This window comes from Polypterus senegalus, chromosome 11 (assembly GCF_016835505.1).
Source record: "Polypterus senegalus isolate Bchr_013 chromosome 11, ASM1683550v1, whole genome shotgun sequence".
Taxonomy (NCBI): Eukaryota; Metazoa; Chordata; class Cladistia; order Polypteriformes; family Polypteridae; genus Polypterus; species Polypterus senegalus.
This window is the reverse complement of record NC_053164.1, coordinates 60,904,913-60,925,530: the sequence shown is the minus strand read 5'-3', so window position 1 is coordinate 60,925,530 and position 20,618 is coordinate 60,904,913. Positions and strand designations below refer to the sequence as shown.

The 20,618-nt window shown below is 37.7% G+C and overlaps 1 protein-coding gene across 4 annotated transcripts in view; it reads left to right on the top strand.

Annotated features, from left to right (window-relative positions):
- The window catches only part of prrc2a (proline-rich coiled-coil 2A), a 141,071-nt gene that overhangs the window by 44,906 nt on the left and 75,547 nt on the right, over positions 1–20,618 (top strand). For all 4 annotated transcript variants that reach the window (XM_039768775.1, XM_039768776.1, XM_039768774.1 and 1 more), the window contains exons 4-8: positions 5,594–5,690; positions 7,058–7,133; positions 7,548–7,691; positions 8,110–8,387; positions 11,372–11,454. In XM_039768775.1, coding sequence (XP_039624709.1) covers positions 5,594–5,690; positions 7,058–7,133; positions 7,548–7,691; positions 8,110–8,387; positions 11,372–11,454 — 678 coding nt within the window. The remainder of the gene's footprint in view (positions 1–5,593; positions 5,691–7,057; positions 7,134–7,547; positions 7,692–8,109; positions 8,388–11,371; positions 11,455–20,618) is intronic.

Sequence of the window (20,618 nt, the reverse complement as noted above, 5' to 3'; positions counted from 1 at the left end):
AATGTATCGATAAGCACAAGGAGCAAGCAGCCTGCCATACCATATCTTCCCCCACAGCTGCAAAAGGGACAAGAAGTTCTCCCAATTCAAGCTCTGATTATCTGGAAGTGAGCTACCTAGAGTTTTATAGGGAAAATAATTTCATGTGTGTTCCGTGTCTACAACAGTCTATGTAAACACATCGTTAAAACGGAAGCGTTTTTCATGTTTTCGTAATAAATGACAAAATGTAGGCATGAACTCTATAATGTATGAAGGCTGATGGCCAAATATCAAATAAACACTTTCACAAAAGACACAAGTGCAATAAGACAACTTCTGTGGTGCATCGGTAAGAACTGCTGAATTATAATCTAGAGGTTTTCAATTCGAAACCAGTTCTCCCGCAAATTTACTGTTTTGAGTAGTGAGCTGCTCTTCTATCTATCTATCTATCTATCTATCTATCTATCTATCTATCTCTCTATCTTCTCTATCTCTCTATCTATCTCTCTATATATCTATCTATCTATCTATCTATCTATCTATCTATCTATCTATCTATCTATCTATCTATCTATCTATCTATCTATCTATCTATCTATCTATCTATCTATCTATCTATCTATCTATCTATCTAATATATATATATATGGTGATTGACCTCCCTCTTCATATCTTAAATCAGGCAGATTGAAGACTTAAGTGCCCGCTTAAGTGAAAAATTAAAGAAACATACAAAGTAATTGCAACACAAACACTGAGTTAATCAGTTTTAACACAAAATGATGCAGATGAAAGAAGAGAAGAAGCAGGCCGCTAGGGTGGAGAAAAAATGAGCTTCTCAGGAAGAAGCAAGTGCATCAACCTCTGAGATAAAGAATGCTAAAATGTACAGAGAGAGTATGAAAACTAAGAATGCGGAAGTCAAGTGTATTCACTGCATGTTATCGTGCAGTGTGCTGTTACTGGTTGTTAATATAATAGAATAAAAACATACATTTGATTTGTGTCTGTAATTGCCGGTGTAAATTTATAGTACTAGTAAAAGTTAGCGTGTTTTTGTTTTTTTATTTCCTTCTCAGTCACGATCACGATATAACAACCACCCCCCCGCCCCAGATCTGACGCTGTTAGTTTTTATCTGAAACTGGGAATAACTGTAGATGTGAGTGGTGTTTTAAGACAATGGACCTGGAAAATCTTTGATCTGGAGGGATAAAAGCTGACGCACAAACGCTGGAGAATCTGCCTTCTTTGTATCTCACCATCACTTGAATTTTTTTTATTCATTTTTATTGAGCGTTCCTGCTTACGCTTAATTAGTATGCACTTTATGGTCCATGATGTCAAAACTACACTGACAAAAAAACAGAGACACAGGTATATTTGATATTTGGAATAATTAATTTTATGACTGGTTGTAGTACTTTTCGGAAAACATTGTGGTACATATGCAACATTATTCATATTATTCATATTCATTTGCCTGCTTTGTTGTGGTTGTAATCAGTGACCCCGTTTTCCCCCATCATCAACCCCCCTTTGGTGCATGGTGGTGTTTCTTTTGCACTCCAGTACATGCAGAGGAAAGAATAGTACAGAGAGGTCAGTTCAGCTCTATATGCAATCATCAAATTCAAATGTTAACAGTTCCCACACAACTAAGGACCATTCTTCCTACATTTGCGACATGTGTACGTGTTGCAAAGTACCTCTTTATGCTGAGGTTACTATTACACTGAAGGGGCCGCCTGACACTGACTGAGTTTGTTTTCCTGGAGGAAATGGTGGTCTTGGAATAGAAGCTTGTCAATGTTGCATTCTCTTTTTCCATTGCCTTATCTTGTAAGAAGCGATAACGAAGTTCCTCTGGAAGGTAAGAAAAGAACACTCTTCTTGGTTGGGGGGTTTGGCTGGAGAACGGGGTCACTGATTACGACCGCAAGACGGCAGGCGAATGAATATGAATAATGTTGCATCCGTGACACAATGTTTTCCAAAATGTACTATATCGGTCATAAAATGAATTATTCCAAATTTCATATACTGTATACCTATGTCTGTTTTTTTCAGTGCGGCTTTGACATCATGGAATATAACATGCATACTAATTCAGTGTGAGCAGGAACACTCAATAAAACTGAATTAAAAAAAAATTCAAGTGACAATGAGATACGAGTAAGGCAGATTCACTAGTGTTTGTGTGTCAGTTTTTTTCCCTCCAGATCAGAGAATTTCCAGCTCCATTGTCTCAAAACACCACTCACATCTATAGTTATTCCCAGTTTCAGATAAAAACCAACAGCATCAGACCCTGGGGCAGGGCGTGGGTGATGTATTGTGAAAAGCTAACTTTTACAAGTACTGTAAATTTACACTGGCTGTTACAGACAAAAATCAAATGTAGGTTTTTTATTGTATAATACTACCAATAAGAGCAGATTACTACTCAAAATGGTAAAATTTCTGGGGAGCTGCTTTCAAGCTCACGACTTCTGGATTATATCTCAGCAGTTCTTACCACTGCACCCCAGAAGCTGTCGTATTGCACTCGTTCCTTTTGTGAAAGTGTTTATTTGATATTTGGCCCTCAGCCTTCACACATTATACAGTTCATGTCTACATTTTGTCATTTATTACAAAAAAATGAAAAATGCTTCTGTTTTAACAATGTGTTTACATAGATAGTTGTAGACACGGAACACACTTGAAATTATTTACACTATACAATTCTAGGTAGCTCACTTCCAGATAATCAAGGCTTGAACTAGGAGAACTTTTTGCCTGTTCAGTGGTGAAGGTTTGGGGGCTTTGGGGGCTGCTTGCGCTTATCGATACATTTACAAAAGATGCTGACGGAGGGGTGCAAAGGAGTTTAAGGTGGGCCAGGATTACAAGTTTTCTCGTAGGCTGTGGTAATTCTAGTGTTAAACATCTCCCATACCCTTGAATAGGGAGACTGGGCATATCTATCCAGTAGTTTAATCCACAGAAAAAGACAAATCACTGATTTATATGGATTTGACTGCTTCATGCACATAAAGATAATGCACATTTTCAAATAGTTTCTCCACATTGTGTTGATAAGCAAAGTTAAGTGTTTTGTCACAGTGAATTTGTTGAGTTTGCCAGTGACCTTCAGGAATGTTTTCCTGAAAATTCACTGCGTGGATAGCTAAGTTTCATAAAAGGATGTGAAAACTTGGGAAATTTTGGGATGGATGTATATAAGAATATCAGATTAACCATGTAACACACAATTTTAATCAATTGAAGAAGAGATTGTGAAAAGGATTCAGACAGCCTTTCAACTAAAAACTAAATGAGGTTAGTTTACCTTTACCACCTCCCTCCCAGCACAGAAGGCTTGTCTCTGTTTCCAGTTCAGTTTAAATACTTGACTTCTGACTTCTTGACACGTTGTACATACTTGTGAACAGCACTTCTGAGGGGTACGTGTCAGCCTCATGGGTGTTGTAGTGGTTGTTAGAAATAGGAAAAAAAAATATCCAGAATTAATGCAATAAGAACTTTATTTACAATTGTATGTAATAAATCACAGTAATATTTGTGCTCACTAAATTTTTTTTTTCCTTTACTTTCCTTTGCCTGTGGTAGAGTAGTTAATGAAATTGGTAGCGTCTTCGGGACCATTTTAAAAAACAGGTAATAGATTTGTTGTCCTAGGAAATAAAACGGATGAACTATTCAAAGGATTATGCTTGCTTGTTCTCCATTTATATATTTTCATATTCTCCCTGAATATGCTTTTGGTTTGAGTGACATTTAACAGAGGTAATCAGGTAGATGATATTGAAATTTAAGATATCTGAGAATAAACTCAAAAATGGAACAATTTGCGCAAAGCTGTCCTGCATTAAAGGATTAAAGAACACTTCTTAGAAACACCTGATTTCCGCTGATGTTTGAATTGGTATAATTTTTAATGTTTTATATTGCTCCTACAACTTTAAGTATTTTGTGTATGTAGAATCCTTCTTAAATTGTTTTGCCTTGTAATCATTGGCTGACTTTCTATGAGGTTTTTCTTATTTCACAAATCTTTTTTTTTTATTAGCTGTAGACTAGATGTTTCTCGTATTTCAATCAAACATATGCAAAAGAAATTAGAATAGTATCTGAGTTCATTTTTTTAAACCAGCAACTACATAAATCAAGAATACATTATGACTGTAAGTATCCAGCTAGATTGAAAAAATAACTGAAAATCAAACAAAATGTAGTTTACAGACTTGTGAAAGTGGAGAAAACCGTGTAAACTCCAATTATATACTATGAGAAAAGTTGGAGAAGCCTTTAATGTTTTTGTTGCAGAAAGAGATCTGTCTGTATGTCAGATTTATTATTTTTACTGATTTTTGTTTTGTTTTCATGGCTGTGGGAAATTTGGTAGAATTCTAAGTGTGTTACTTGTAATATTGAACATGTTGCCATACTATTTTCCCAACCTGCTGTATCCTAACATCTGTCTTAAGAGAGAGAACTTTATTAGTGTGAATAGTCCCTAGTATTTCCTCTCAATATATGAAATTAAATGTTCTGAGTTAATGTTACAGATTTCAGAAATGGTATAACTAATAACCAGGTTGAAACTATTAACATATTTATTTTATTATTAATATTCATATGTTAAAGTAGCTGACTTTTTTCCCCTAAGTATGGAAAACTGTATGCTGTAAGGTATAGTATTGTAAGTAAATGGCTGAAAAAATTTAAAGGGTTATTAACATTATTACTCTATACCAGCTTTGGTTATGCAGTAAATTCTAATTTGTTAGATGTTCCCTGATTAAATAAGTACTGTTTTTCTTTTGGAAGTATCTTGCTTTTTGGCATGTCATTATATGGGAATCTGAAGTGCTGGATCCTAGCCTTATTCGGCAGGGCATGATAAAGTTTAGGAACAAGGACCTTTCAATTAGATTTTCACATTTGAGCTGAAATTGCCCTAGAAAAATACTCTGCTTCAGTCTTTGCAAATTATGTTACTAATTCAGTTGAGAATTGCACATTTCACGAGTTTCTCTTGATCTCACTTCAGAGGGTTGTCAGGTACCTGGTTCTCTGGGTCGCATTTTAGGAATGCTTCCCCTAAGACTTCCTTGGAATAAAATCTCATTTTATTAGACAGTTTTGAGTTCCTAGTAATCCCTCATCTTCCAATCGCATTGTTTGGGGTAATATAATCGAGCGCATGATCAGTGATCTGTTGTGTTAAATTGCAATAAATGGTTTCCAGACCCATTACCGTAATGCTGTGGAGAAAGATACCTGATTTACTTGGGGGGGAAAAAATTCCTTTACAGTCAAAATGTCATCAGAATCTGGCAGTCATTTATGTTGTTTTCAGTCAGTTGTACATATAGAGTTACTGTTATTATTGGGAATATTTCAGCATCATTGAATGATTAATATTTAATTTTTTATGCTCTTTTCTGTATGCAAGGACAGATCTCATTCCTTAAAGTCATTAAAATTGTCATGTAATGTTTGGAGTCTTTTTGAGTGTAGTTACTTTTTTATTAAAGTTAAAAATTTGTTTCCATGTTAATTTGTGTGTTTTGTTTTATTTTTCCTCCCTATCTTATAGTACCGATGTGTCATCAGTACCGCAGCAGGAATCGCAGCAGCCTCTGGCTTCACAGACACCTGCCTTGATCCAACAGAAACCAACGCCGGTGCCCGAGGTACAAAAATATATACTTTCAAGATTGCAAAATAGAAATCCAGAAGACAGAAGGCAGAAAGATTAAAAATAACATATTTCATTGCTTTACTTAAAATAAGTCTGGTATTAATACACATTTGACGTGATGCCAAATTGCAGAGCTTTGAAATATTTTAAAATAAGTAGTTTATGGATGAAATTGAGTTATTAGAGTATTTCATATAATTTACCATGTAATTTATATTTGAATTCTTTAAAAAGTTATTAAATTTAAGCAAGCTTATTGCTTTTGGGACTTGTGGATAATTGGAATGTTTTCTGCATTAAACATTAAGGCATCATTAAAAATATAGGTGCAATGTTGATTGAGTGATACTTGGATTGGGACGGTGTTTGTTGTTAGCACATACTAGGGTAAGTATTTTAGCTGCTTGTCACCCTTAACGTTTTTGTTAAATTAAGGTTAAGTTTAAATTAACCTTTTAAGCATGTAGTGGAGGGTAATGAATGAAACAGAAGGAGTTTTTAACTTGAAATGTGCCATTATAATTTTAACTCTTTTTCTATTTTTTCTTCACTTCGGTTATGACACACATACCACAGACATAAGTATCTTGGCGAGATACAGTGGAAGCCTTGAACATACTGCATCACTGAACATGCTGAATGCTCAGCAAACATTAATTCTTTTTGTTCTGTTTGCAGTTTTGAAATGGTTCCTTTTGTCTATAGGATTTCATCTAAGGCATTTAAGCTAAATCTATCCTTTAGCATATTCATATACTCTTCATAATCTATGTAATGTGTGTTTGAAGTGAGATTTAGCTGAATTCTGTACATTTGCGTTTGCTCTCTCATCCTGACTGTGATTACATAACTGCTCATTTACTTGAGAATGTAGTTAAATGAAGATACATACAGAAGACTAGTCTAAAATTTCACATTTATAGCAGAAAGAATGTGTAACTTAGGCGTCTGTTTAATAAAAAATTATTAGAAAAGAAACTCACAACCTAGTTTTTACTAAATTTGTTTTATTCATTGGGTGCCTTAGCATATTGCGGAGTAGTATCACTGTTATTTCGTAAACTTCTGTTCCTCTGAGAGAGGGTAGGATGGTGTTCCCTGAAGAGTTTTTTGTCACATTGCTGAGTGCTCAATAAAGACCTATTGTGGTTTGTTTTGGAAATCCTATGTTGCATCTTTTGATTGATTGATTAGTAAGGTTATCACTTAAATTACTTTGAAAGAATTAAAAATTTAAAAGATGTTTTTGTATGAGCATTTTACTTTTTCAACAGTGTTTATACTAGACATTTTATCTATCTTGTTATTCAGAAATGGGTGAAATTATTCATGTTGCCTTTTTGTCTTTTATGTTGGTAGAGTTCAGTTTCTTCAGCAGTAGGCGGAGCAAGATCCTGGGCACAGGCCAGTGCTATGCATGGAACACAAGGAGATGGTAATAAATATGTGTGTGACTCTGTATATGTGAACGTTTTGTGCCTGACATATTAAGCAAAAATCCATATAACCAAACAAGTTTTATTTTTCATCATAATTCCCTTGAACAGTAATGAACATCTTGCGATGTTCAGAAGGCTTTTCTTATAGCACTCATACAAAATGTTTTGCCTTGCTTTTACATTTTTACATTTTCTATTATACAAAAATACATTTCCAGCATTACATGGTGTGGTCTGTTAAGAGACATATTTCATTTGTAATATTTTTTGATAGTTGTAAATGATCATATGCTGAATGTTTTTAATAAAGGTTTAAGGAAATATCCAGTTGAAGGGAATTAACGAGTTCATATATTTATATCATGGTATGGTTATGTAACTTACAGTTTTTGGCCTGGTTATTTTTAAAGGTGGAAAGGGATTAAACCAACCATCGCCATTCTCTCGCGAGGAATTTCCTACCCTGCAGGCGGCTGGGGACCAGGACAAAGCTGGCAAAGAACGGGACATTACAGATCAGTCGTATGGGCCCGGACCAAGCCTCCGCCCCCCAAGTGAGTAGTAGTAGTCATGTCACTTGTGTGCAGAGTACAGTGTAATTCATACTTGCCTGTCTGATCAAATTGGAAAACCTTGGCCCTCTCTGGTGAGTAGATTATAATGGCAACGTTGATGCATTGATTTTTTTTTTTTTTTTTAAGCTTACCGATGCTGTTTTTATGTTTTAAGTTTTAGTGAAATAGTAATTGTAATGAAGACACAAGACCTGATGTGGCCGTTTTTTTTAATTGCTGTCATTCTGTTCCTTTGTTTATTAACTTGTAATCTAACTGAAAATTTAAAAGATTGCTTCCAAAGTTTGTTTTGGTATTTTGATTTTTAAGGGCTTATAAATAAAAAATGTTAATACTATCTGTATCTCCATTTTTACTGAACATTTTGGAAAAAAGTCAAATGTTTTTTATGTTTTAGATGTAACCAGCTGGCGGGAGGGTGGTGGTCGTGCTTTAACTTCGATCACACCCGGGGAAGGGGGAGAGGGATGCGTTCCAGGATCAGGGGGAGAAGTGGAAAGTGTTCCACAAAACCTTGGAGGCCCCCCTGTACCTCCTGCCACTGTAACTTCACAGAGAGCACCAGAACAGCATCCTTCTAGGAATCCCCCTGCCACCGCCACTGCGGGCCTTGCACTTCAGTCACAAGGAGTCCCGCCACAGTTTCCCCCTTACAGGGGCATCATGCCACCATTTGTAAGTTGATCTTCAAACATTTATTTTTTTTTTTAAACATGTTAGAAAGAGCATTTTTATTGATAGTGTGTATGGTTGGCATACTTTTTTTTGTACATAAGGCAGGAAATTAAATTGAATTATTATAGATGAAAACTGTAGTATGAAAAGGTCAAATGGCTAGGTGGACTTTACAAAAACAAATTCCATTCAAACTGGAGGAAAAATACTGAATCATAAGGAGTTCCAAGGCCAAACAACCACCCAAACTCTACTAGGTATTCTTCCTTACATAAATATGCTTAAACTAATCCACTTTGTTTCCAGGCTCACTGAGAGGATTTCAATGCTGTCGATCTTGTGGACAGCTGGGGCACTTGCCGTCATTCAAGCCTCACAGGTGTTAGCACAGTGGCTGGGTTAGGTTGTACTGGAATTTAAAGAAAGTAGAGATTAGTGAAGAATCCCTAAAGAATATGATAATTCTTTCCCTCTATAATCTATTATGAGTTCAAATAAAATTAAGTTACAAAAGAGCCAAATTAAAAGTTTATTTTTTATTTTTATTATATAAATGTTACACAGTATTAGCCTGGTGTATTTCTATTGGTAAAGTATTGCAGATTTGTGGTGCATAACAGCAAAGGCTGCCTCACCACTACTTTTAAGCTTGGCTCTTGGAATTATAAACCTCTTTTAGACAATGTAAGATTATGACTTGGCTTTATATATTTTAAAGTCCATTCTAAATTACACCAGTGACCAATGTAATACTGCTAAAACTGGTGAGATGAGCTCAGATTTTCTTTTTTCTAGTTAAGATTCGTACTACAGTGATCTGCACTAATGGCAACCAGTTGATGTCTTTCTTGGAATGTCCAGTTAAGAGTGCATTACAGTTGACAAAAAACAAAAGCGTGAATTTGTTTCTTAGCATCTTGCAATGTTATAGTAGATCTAAGGTTTAGGTCAGAGTCCATGATTAACACCTAAATTCTTTACCCCCTCCTTATCTTTTAATGCTAATGGATCAGGTTTATTTAACCCTATTTCCATTTTTGCCAACCCCTAAGATTTCTGTTTTTTTCATTATTTAATTTAAGAAAGTTACTACTCATCCATTCAGAAATGCTACTGAAATGTTGGATCAGAGAGCCAAGAACATCAGGGTCACCAGGCACTATAGATAGATAAAGCTCTATGTCATTTGCATAGCTGTGGTAGTTCACCTTGTGTTTTGAGATAATATGGCTTAAAGGAAGCATGTAAATTGTAAAAAAAATTAAGCAGCTGGCCCAAAATTGATCCTTCTGGTACACTGCATAAAATATCTTGGACCTCTGAAGTACAATCACCACAACTAACAAATAATTTTCTACCTTTTAAACAGAAACCAATTTAAGACACTGCCAGAGAAGTCCATCCATTGTGTAAGGCGATTTATAACAAAACAGACGGTGGTCTATGGTGTCAAATGCTACATTCACTTCTAAGAGAGCAAGAACAGATAAGTGGCTTCTGACCACATTAACCCTCAAGTTATTTAGTACTCCGTAGTATTCAGTGCAGTTTCTGTATTGAGATTTGTTTTAAAACTCACTGAAAATTGGCAAGATTAGCATGTTTATTCAAGTAATAGTGAAATTGCTTAAAACTGTATTTTGCACAATTGTATTTAAAGTCAGGTTAGAAATAGGTATAACGTTGTCAGAGTTCTCTAGATTATTTTCCTTCAGCAGGGATTTAACAACTGCAGTCTTTAGACAGTCTGGAAAGAACCTGGTATTTAGTTCACGATGTTAAGCACTCTACCAATAAGCACATTAGAGACTTCTTTGAAAAAACCCATTGGTACTGGGTCAAGGAAGCAAGTGAAGGAATTAAATTGGGACATTCTTATACACAGAGTATGCTTTGGGGTAACATAATGCCAAAATGACAGCATGATTCTTCTCATATTTTCGAACAGTAAAGTTCAGTCTGATGGCAACATATTTAACAGAGATATTGACAAATTCAGGAGATTTGTCCTTTTGCTGTAACTCTAGTTCTTTTTATCCCATGTCTGTCAGCATTGTAGTCTGTACTCCTGCTGTGATCTTTGCAGGACAACCCACTCTTTGGGAGACTAGCAGAAGGACCGAATTTCATCCATTTGTAGGCAATTTGTCTTTCTTTGGGTCAAATTAACACTAAAACCTTTATTCTTTTTTTATTAACATTTTCCAGCTTACAATTCAGCCATGTAAATTCTTTATGTAAGGTCCTCCAATATGTATTTTAATTATGAAGTGGTTCACATGAATAGATCTTGAGAAGAGCAGATGTTTTCAGTAAGAAAACTTTTTTAATTGGGCATGGAATTTTTAAAACACACCTCCAGTCTCTTCTGATTTATTGAAACACCTGTCTCAAGGTAGTTTTTGGAGTAGGCATTATCCTAGAGGTTCACATATTTTTCCAACCTAGGTTGTAAATGTTTAAACAGTGTATTCAGTATTGATAAGAAGTGCAATTGTTTGTGTGTTATCAGTTTAAAAAGATTTCATTAATCTGTTATTGTGATTAAAATGAAGACCAGACTATATTGATATGAATAATTAATATAGAAATCCAGGAAATTCTAGAGGGTTCGCAAACTTTTATTTGAAACTGTATACTGCAGCCAGTCAAACTGGCTTAAAAATGTCTAGTTTTATTTTGGTTTTACACAGTGGTGCATCATGGGAACCCTGTAGCATGTATGCAGTATCTTCCATCACTGGGTTTCACTGGGCTTAAATTTCTATCTGTGAAAGTTCAGATGCTTTTACTTGGAAACAGTTGTTAGGCTCTTAATTGTACTGCTAGCCTCCACTCCTTGGTGGGAGTTTCAAATTTGGATTTAAAAGTTATATGCTAATCTGAAAAAAAAAAAATCTGTAAATTCAACCCTTTATGCATTGATGGCTTAATATTTCTTGCACTATTTATAATACAATTTTTATCTTTTATATAACCTACAGATGTACCCTCCGTACTTACCCTTCCCTCCTCCATATGGACCTCAGGGACCATACAGATACCCTTCACAAGCAGAGGCACCCAAGTGAGTTGCATGGTTTTTCAGTAATAATGAGTTTTTTTTTTTAGACAAATTTCCAATTTTAATTTATCAATAATTTATATTTGTGTGAAATAACTGAACTCATGAGTTAACCTTAACATGGGGAGATTATTATTTTGTGTTTTAGATTACCAACTGTTAAAAATTTACTGTTGCTCAGGTTTGCCTGCTTTTTTGACTTCCATTTGAGCACAAAATATTGAAAAGATGCAAGTAAGACTCTGTAATAATAGTATATATAACGCTACATGTGTATTTTTGACATGATTGAGGTCAGTGACTAATGCATTATGTTTAACAGTAATTAAATAATCTAACAGTTCATGATGTTAAATTTAAAATATGCACAATTATATTTCAGTACAGTGGAACCTCGGTTCACGACCATAATTCGTTCCAAAACTCTGGTCGTAAAACAGAGTTGGTCATGAACCGAAGCAATTTTCCCCCATAGTAGACCGTACGAACTGTATGCAAGTATTTTTTTTTTTTTACAGATAAAGCACAAATATAGTTAATTACACCATATAATGCACAGTGTAATAGTAAACTAATGTAAAAACATTGAATAACACTGACAAAAAACACCCAGGCTCCCTTCTCAGCTGCATGAGCAGACTAGCTCTCGCTCTCTCTCTCTCTCTCAGCAGCACGAACCCTCCCTCTCTCTCTCTCAGCATCTTTCTCTCGGCATCATGCACCCTCTCTCTCTCTCTCTCTCTCTTAGCAGCACGCACCCTCCCCCTCTCTCTCAGAACAGAGAGGAACATTTGAACACTCTTCACTTGCTTAGAAGCCATGGTTAACTGCAAAAACACACGAAATACTGTAGAGTACAAAGAGATCACAGGTGTAAAGCACGCACGTCTGACTGAGAACAATGAACAGGGAGCGGCTCAACACGTACTTAAATACAGTAATCGGCGTGTGTGAACCAGCAGGCAGGCACGCACGTGCAGGCATGTCTGACCGAGAACAATGCAACGCGTGCGGAAATCATCGGCGTGCACAAACCGAAAGGGAAACTGGCTTGTTCGTATACCTAGTGTGTGGTTGTGAACCGAGGCAAAAGTTTGCCAAACTTTTTGGTCGTGAACCGAGTTGTACGTGTACCGAGACGTTCGTGAACCGAGGTTCCACTGTATGTTTTAGATAAAGCCTTTTGGGTCTTTTAGTTTGTTTCAAACATGCAACTCAGTTCTAACACATACAGTCATATGGAAAAGTTTGGGAACCCCTCTCAGCCTGCATAACAATTGACTCTATTTTCAACAAAAAAGATAAGTGGTATGTCTTTCATTTCCTAGGAACATCTGAGTACTGGGGTGTTTTCCGAACAAAGAAGCGAAGCAGTATTTAGTTGTAAGAAATTAAATCAAATGTGAATAACTGGCTGTGCAAAAATGTGGGTCCCCTTGCCATTTCCCTGATTTGAATGCATGTAACTGCTCAATACTGATTATTTGCAACACCAAATTGATTGGATTAGTTTGTTAAGCCTTGAACTTCATAGACAAGAGTGTCTAATCATGAGAAAAGGTATTTAAGGTGGTCAACTGCAAGTTGTGCTTCCCTTTGACTCTCCTCTGAAGAGTGACATCAGGGATCCTCAAAGCAACTCTCAAAAGATCTGAAAGTAAAGGTTGTTCAGTCTCATTTAGGGGAAGGCTACAAAAACCTATCTCAGAGGTTTAAACTGTCAGTTTCAACTGTAAGGAATGTAATCAGGAAATGGAAGGCCACAGGCACAGTTGCTGTTAAACCCAATCCTAGCAGGCCAAGAAAAATTCAGGAGCAGCTTATACGCAGGAATGTGAGAATGGTTACAGACAACCCACAGATCACCTCTAAAGACCTGCAAGAACATCTTGCTGCAGATGGTGCAGCTGTACATCGTTCCACAGTTCAGCGCAATTTGCACAAAGAATATCTGTATGGCAGGGTGATGAGAAAGAAGCCCTTTCTGCACTCATGCCACAAACAGTTGCTTGTTGTATGCAAAAGCACATTTAGATAAGCCAGATTCATTTTGAAGCCAGTTGCTTTGAACTGATGAGACAAAAATTGAGTTATTTGGTCATAACAAAAAGTGCTTTGCATGGTGGAAGAACAACATTGCATTCCAAGAAAAACACCTGCTACCTACTGTCAAATTTGGCGGAGGTTCCATCATGCTCTGGGGCTAGCTCAGGGACTGGGGCCCTTGTTAAACTCGAGGGTTGGATGTATTCAACCCAGTATCAACAAATTCTTCAGGATAATGTTCAAGCATCAGTCACAAAGTTGAAGTTATGCTGGGGTTGGATATTCCAACAAGACAATAACCCAAAACACAGTTCTAAATCTACAAAGGCATTCATGTAGAGGAAGAAGCACAATGTCTGGATGGCCTTCACAGTCCCGTGCCTTCAATATCATCGAAAATCTATGGGATGATTTCAAGCAGGCTGTCCATGCTCAGCAGCCATCAAATTGAACTGAACTGGAGAGATTGTGTATGGAAGAATGGTCAAAAATACCTCCATCCAGAATCCAGACATTCATCAAAGGCTACAGGAGGACAGTGTCTAGAGGCTGTTATATTTGCAAAAGGAGGCTCAACTAGGTATTGATGTAATATTTCTGTTGGGGTGCCCAAATATTTGCACCTGTCTAATTTTGTTCTGATGCATATTGCATATTTTCTGTTATTCCAATTAACGTAATGTCACTGCTGAAATACTACTGTTTCCATAAGGCATGTCATATGTTAAAAGGAAGTTGCTACTTTGAAAGCTCAGCCAATGATAAACAAAAATCCAAAGAATTAAGTGGGGTTCCCAAACTTTTCCATATGACTGTGTGTGTGTGTGTGTGTATATATGTGAGGGTGGAGTGCCCTCTCAGGGTTGGGGGAGAGATCCTGCCCCAAGTGGAGGATTCAAGTATCTCGGGGTCTTGTTCACGAGTGAGGGAAGAATGGAGCTATTGGTAGGGACCGAAAGAACGAGATCGCGAATACAAGCGGCTGAAATGAGTTTCCTCCGCAGGGTGTCTGGGCTTTCCCTTAAAGATAGGGTGAGAAGCTCAGTCATCCGGGAGGGGCTCAGAGTAGAGCCGCTGCTCCTTCGCATCGAGAGGAGTCAGATGAGGTGGCTCGGGCATCTGATCAGGATGCCTCCTGGACGCCTCCCTGGTGAGGTGTTCCGCACGTCCAACCGGGAGGAGGCCCCAGAGAAGACCCAGGACACGCTGGAGGGACTATGTCTCCCGGCTGGCCTGGGAACGCCTTGGGATTCTCCCGGAAGAGCTGGAAGAAGTGGCCGGGAGGGAAGTCTGGGCCTCTCTGCTTAAGCTGCTGCCCGCGACCCGACCTCGGATAAGCGGAAGAGGATGGATGGATATGTGAGGGTGAGAAATCAGGGAAAATACGAATGAGGTTATTTTCAAATATAATCTCTCGTTTCTGTCTGAGAAGTGATATTACATTTAATTTAAATTGAAACTTCTTAAATCACATAATAAAAGTCCTAGATTTAGAGTTGTTTGATCCCCGTATGCGATAAGCTGCAGATTTCTTCGTGTCTGATTTAAAGTCCTTTCCAATTATTTTAGAGAATAGTTCAGCTACGAATTTCACTGGGTTTGGACTATTGCAATTCTCTGGTAGACCTTCAGTCTTCTTCCAGAGCACCAAGTCTTGTCTCTGAGTTTTATGCACTCGGAATTCACAGCTGTTGCTTTTCCATCAGCGGTAGATGCTAGATTTTCGGCTGTTTCAATTCAAGTCGTGAATGTCTGCTTAACATCCTCCAGCTAATCGGCAGGTGTGCTCAGTTTACAATTTTTTCCAGCATGCATTTAAAGGCCACCTCAAAGCGATTATATACACGTCTTTGTTATCTTGCCGCAGCTCCCGCTGCAGCTTCTCACTTGTCTTCTCGCTTGTCTTAAGCATACTATTTCTTTCTTTCTTTATATCATTCTTTATCTCTTGCTTGAACCCAGCGATCATCACCTTCAGTTTGGACTGATCATTTCTGCTTTTGTGCACCGTAGGCAAAGCGGCGGACTGTATTACAGCCGATGTTCCTGGCTCGCGAGGAGTAGGTGAAAGTGCGGACTGCCAGGCCTTTTCCAGTTTCAAGTAATCTTCTCCAATCGGCGAGCTATCATGAGTTGCATCACTTGCACTTTCACTCCCATTTTCGCTCTCAACTGGAGACGATGCAGCGGGCCGTGGTCCCAAGGAGTCTGGGCTTTCGCCCATCTGTTCCAGGCCAGTCTCTGACAGGCCGTACCTTGATCTTGGACTTGCCTGTCTAGGTTGGGATGTAGCTTTAGCTTTCTTTTCCATTTCTTTCTGAGCCCCTTTCTTGCCGACCATGTTTTATATATGCTTGCATATACTTTAATAGAACCCTCAGGTTGGATAAATACAGGATACCTTGGGATAATAAGAAATAATATAATCTACAATAATCTGTTTGTATCATTCAATGATCAAAGCGTAGATTTACACAATACAGGACCATACACTATGAGAATCTTTGGTCCCTCAACAATTAAATCTACTACAAGTGTAATTTCAAGGAAACCGCAATTCAGTCAGGTTTATATTTATGATCACAGATAAGCGATGCAACATAGAATCGAAAGAGTTAAACAATAAGACGTATTAGAGTATCTACAGCCAATAATGGATTCAAATCCATGCATCCAAAAGTATCACAATTTACATGAAATTTATCTGAAAAACATAGACAAAGAAGTTTTCTTGAATTTCTATATGAACCTGAGCACTCTCGTATACAGTGGTGTGAAAAACTATTTGCCCCCTTCCTGATTTCTTATTCTTTTGCATGTTTGTCACACAAAATGTTTCTGATCATCAAACACCTTTAACCATTAGTCAAATATAACACAAGTAAACACAAAATGCAGTTTTTAAATGATGGTTTTTATTATTTAGGGAGAAAAAAATCCAAACCTACATGGCCCTGTGTGAAAAAGTAATTGCCCCCTGAACCTAATAACTGGTTGGGCCACCCTTGGCAGCAATAACTGCAATCAAGCGTTTGCGATAACTTGCAATGAGTCTTTTACAGCGCTCTGGAGGAATTTTGGCCTACTCATCTTTGCAGAATTGTTGTAATTCAGCTTTATTTGAGGGTTTTCTAGCATGAACCGCCTTTTTAAGGTCATGCCATAGCATCTCAATTGGATTCAGGTCAGGACTTTGACTAGGCCCCTCCAAAGACTTCATTTTGTTTTTCTCCAGCCATTCAGAGGTGGATTTGCTGGTGTGTTTTGGGTCATTGTCCTGTTGCAGCACCCAAGATCGCTTCAGCTTGAGTTTACGAACAGATGGCCGGACATTCTCCTTCAGGATTTTTTGGTAGACAGTCGAATTCATGGTTCCATCTATCACAGCAAGCCTACCAGGTCCTGAAGCAGCAAAACAACCCCAGACCATCACACTACCACCACCATATTTTACTGTTGGTATGATATTCTTTTTCTGAAATGCTGTGTTCCTTTTACGCCAGATGTAACGGGACATTTGCCTTCCAAAAAGTTCAACTTTTGTCTCATCGGTCCACAAGGTATTTTCCCAAAAGTCTTGGCAATCATTGAGATGTTTCTTAGCAAAATTGAGACGAGCCCTAATGTTCTTTTTGCTTAACAGTGGTTTGCGCCTGGGAAATCTGCCATGCAGGCCGTTTTTGCCCAGTCTCTTTCTTATGGTGGAGTCGTGAACACTGACCTTAATTGAGGCAAGTGAGGCCTGCAGTTCTTTAGACATTGTCCTGGGGTCTTTTGTGACCTCTCGGATGAGTCGTCTCTGTGCTCTTGCGGTAATTTTGGTCGGCCGGACACTCCTGGGAAGTTTCACCACTGTTCCATGTTTTTGCCATTTGTGTATAATGACTCTCACTGTGGTTCGCTGGAGTCCCAAAGCTTTAGAAATGGCTTTATAACCTTTACCAGACTGATAGATCTCAATTACTTCTGTTCTCATTTGTTCCTGAATTTCTTTGGATTTTGGCATGATGTCTAGCTTTTGAGGTGCTTTTGGTCTACTTCTCTGTGTCAGGCAGCTCCTATTTAAGTGATTTCTTGATTGAAACAGGTGTGGCAGTAATCAGGCCGGGGGGTGGCTACGGAAATTGAACTCAGGTGTGATACACCACAGTTTGGTTATTTTTTAACAAGGGGGCAATTACTTTTTCACACAGCGCCATGTAGGTTTGGATTTTTCTCCCTAAATAATAAAAACCATCATTTAAAAACTGCATTTTGTGTTTACTTGTGTTATATTTGACTAATGGTTAAATGTGTTTGATGATCAGAAATATTTTTGTGACAAACATGCAAAAGAATAAGAAATCAGGAAGGGGGCAAATAGTTTTTCACACCACTGTATAACAAATCAACATGTGATGAATTGTCAGCGTTAATAGTTTTGAAAGATGGAGATATCAAAGACAGATTTGATATTCGTGTTTATTCAAAAGCACAGCACGGTTCGTTGCAAGCAGCAGATCCAGGAAATTACTAGCATGTAGGAGGTTGGCGAGCAGGGGGCAGGGCCCCCTAGTGTGTGTATTGGCCAATACCGTCACTCTGTCCTTGCTTCACTTGTACCCAGTTACTGATTTTTCTTCTGTCACTGCAAGCGTTTTGGTTTGAAGCATTTTAGAATTTATGCCCATTTCATCACAAATGTAAATTTGATTGAGACTTAAATCTTCTTCCTCTTTAATCTTTGCCTCTTTAGCAATAAATCCTTCTATTTCCTCAGTACAAGCTGACATTTTCTACACAGTAATGTTTAACTGTCTAACTCGAAACTATTTTGTCCACCTGTTCAACCAATCAGCACTAGCCATGAATTCTTCTTCCCCTTCTTTTGAAATGCTTATGAACCACCCGTCCACCCAGGGATCTGACGCTGTTAGTTTTTATTTGAAACTGGGAGTTAACTGTAGATGTGAGTGGTGTTTTGACTCAATGTAATTGGACATTCTCTGATCGTCACTTGACTCGTCGCGCGCGTTTAAGGGCCATCCTTAAACATTTACGACATGTGTACCTGTTGCAATGCGCACGCGCGACGAGTCAAGTGAAGATGAGATACGAAGAAGCCAGATTCACCAGTGTTTGTGTGTCGGCTTTTATCCCTCCAGATCAGAGAATGTCCAATTACATTGACTCAAAACACCACTCATATCTACAGTTATTCCCAGTTTCAAATAAAAACTAACAGCGTCAGATCCCTGGGTGGAGGGGTGGTAATATGTATCGTGATTACATTACATTGCTAAAACAGAAACGTTTTTCATATTTTAGTAATGTGTTTACACAGATTATTGTAGAAACGGAACACATGAAATGCATGTGTTCCAAATAATGATCTATTATTTACTCTCTAAAACTCCAGCACTTTACTCCCAGATAATCAATCTACGCTTGAGCTGGGAGAAGTTTGTGCATGTTGTACGGCGGTGGGGGGATGGAATAGCAGGCTGCTTGCTGCTTATCGGCACATGTACAGGACAAAAGATGCTGACACAGAAGTGCGAACGAATTTAAAGTGGGCCGGATCTATGAGTTTTTTCGTAGGCTCTGGTAATTCTAGTGTTAATTCAATTCAGTAAGTGAAACTCCTATAGATTCATTTCACACAGAGTGATATATTTCAAGCGTTTTTTTCTTTTCATTTTGCTTATTATGGCTTATAAGCTAATGAAAACCCAAAATTCAGTGTATCAGAAAATTATAATATTGTGAAAAAGTTCAATATTGTAGACTCATGGTGTCACACTCTACTCACACACACAAATATTATATACTATATATAAATATATGGTACTGTACTGTGTTGTATTTTTGGCAAGTGTTCACTATACAATATACCTAGGACAAAACACTTCCTCTATTCCTCTAATTTTAAAATAGCTAGATAGTTAATTTTAACAGGAAGTTTAAGAAACATCAGTAGATTGATCAATTAAATTCAAACAATCACTCTATGAGGGTATGTGCCTGTAATTGCTACTAGTTAAAAAAGCAACCTGGAAGAAACGAATAAATGAAAACTAGCATGCAATGAATTAAAAATATATATATATATAAAATTGTATATATAAAGAAAAACTTTCAAACTTTATTTGTAGGGTACATTGGCTTAACTACAGGTGCCAGTCATAAAATTAGAATATCATGAGAAAGTTGATTTATTTCAGTAATTCCATTCAAAAAGTGAAACTTGTATATTAGATTCATTCATTACATTGTATATTAGATTCATTCATTACACACAGACTGATGTATTTCAAATGTTTATTTCTTTTAATTTTGATGATTATAACTGACAACTAATGAAAGTCCCAAATTCAGTATCTCAGGAAAATTAGAATATTGTGAAAAGGTTCTGTATTGAAGACACCTGGTGCCACACTCTAATCAGCTAATTAAATCAAAACACCTGCAAAAGCCTTTAAATGGTCTCTCAGTCTAGTTCTGTAGGCTACACAATCATGGGGAAGACTGCTGACTTGACAGTTGTCCAAAAGACGACCATTGACACCTTGCACAAGGAGGGCAAGACACAAAAGGTCATTGCTAAAGAGGCTGGCTGTTCACAGAGCTCTGTGTCCAAGCACATTAATAGAGAGGCGGAGGGAAGGACAAGATGTGGTAGAAAAAAGTGTACAAGCAATAGGGATAACCGCTCCCTGGAGATGATTGTGAAACAAAACCCATTCAAAACTGTGGGGGAGATTCACAAAGAGTGGACTGCAGCTGGAGTCAGTGCTTCAAGAACCACATGCACAGACTTATGCAAGACATAGGTTTCAGCTGTCGCATTCCTTGTGTCAAGCCACTCTTGAACAAGAGACAGCGTCAGAAGCTTCTCACCTGGGCTAAAGACAAAACTCCTGCTGAATGGTCCAAAGTTATGTTCTCTGATTAAAGTAAATTTTGCATTTCCTTTGGAAATCAAGGTCCCAGAGTCTGGAGGAAGAGAGGAGAGGCACAGAATCCATGTTGCTTGAGGTCCAGTGTAAAGTTTCCACAGTCAATGATGGTCCATTGTGTTTTCTGAGGTTCAAGGTCAACGCAGCCATCTACCAGGAAGTTTTGGAGCACTTCATGCTTCC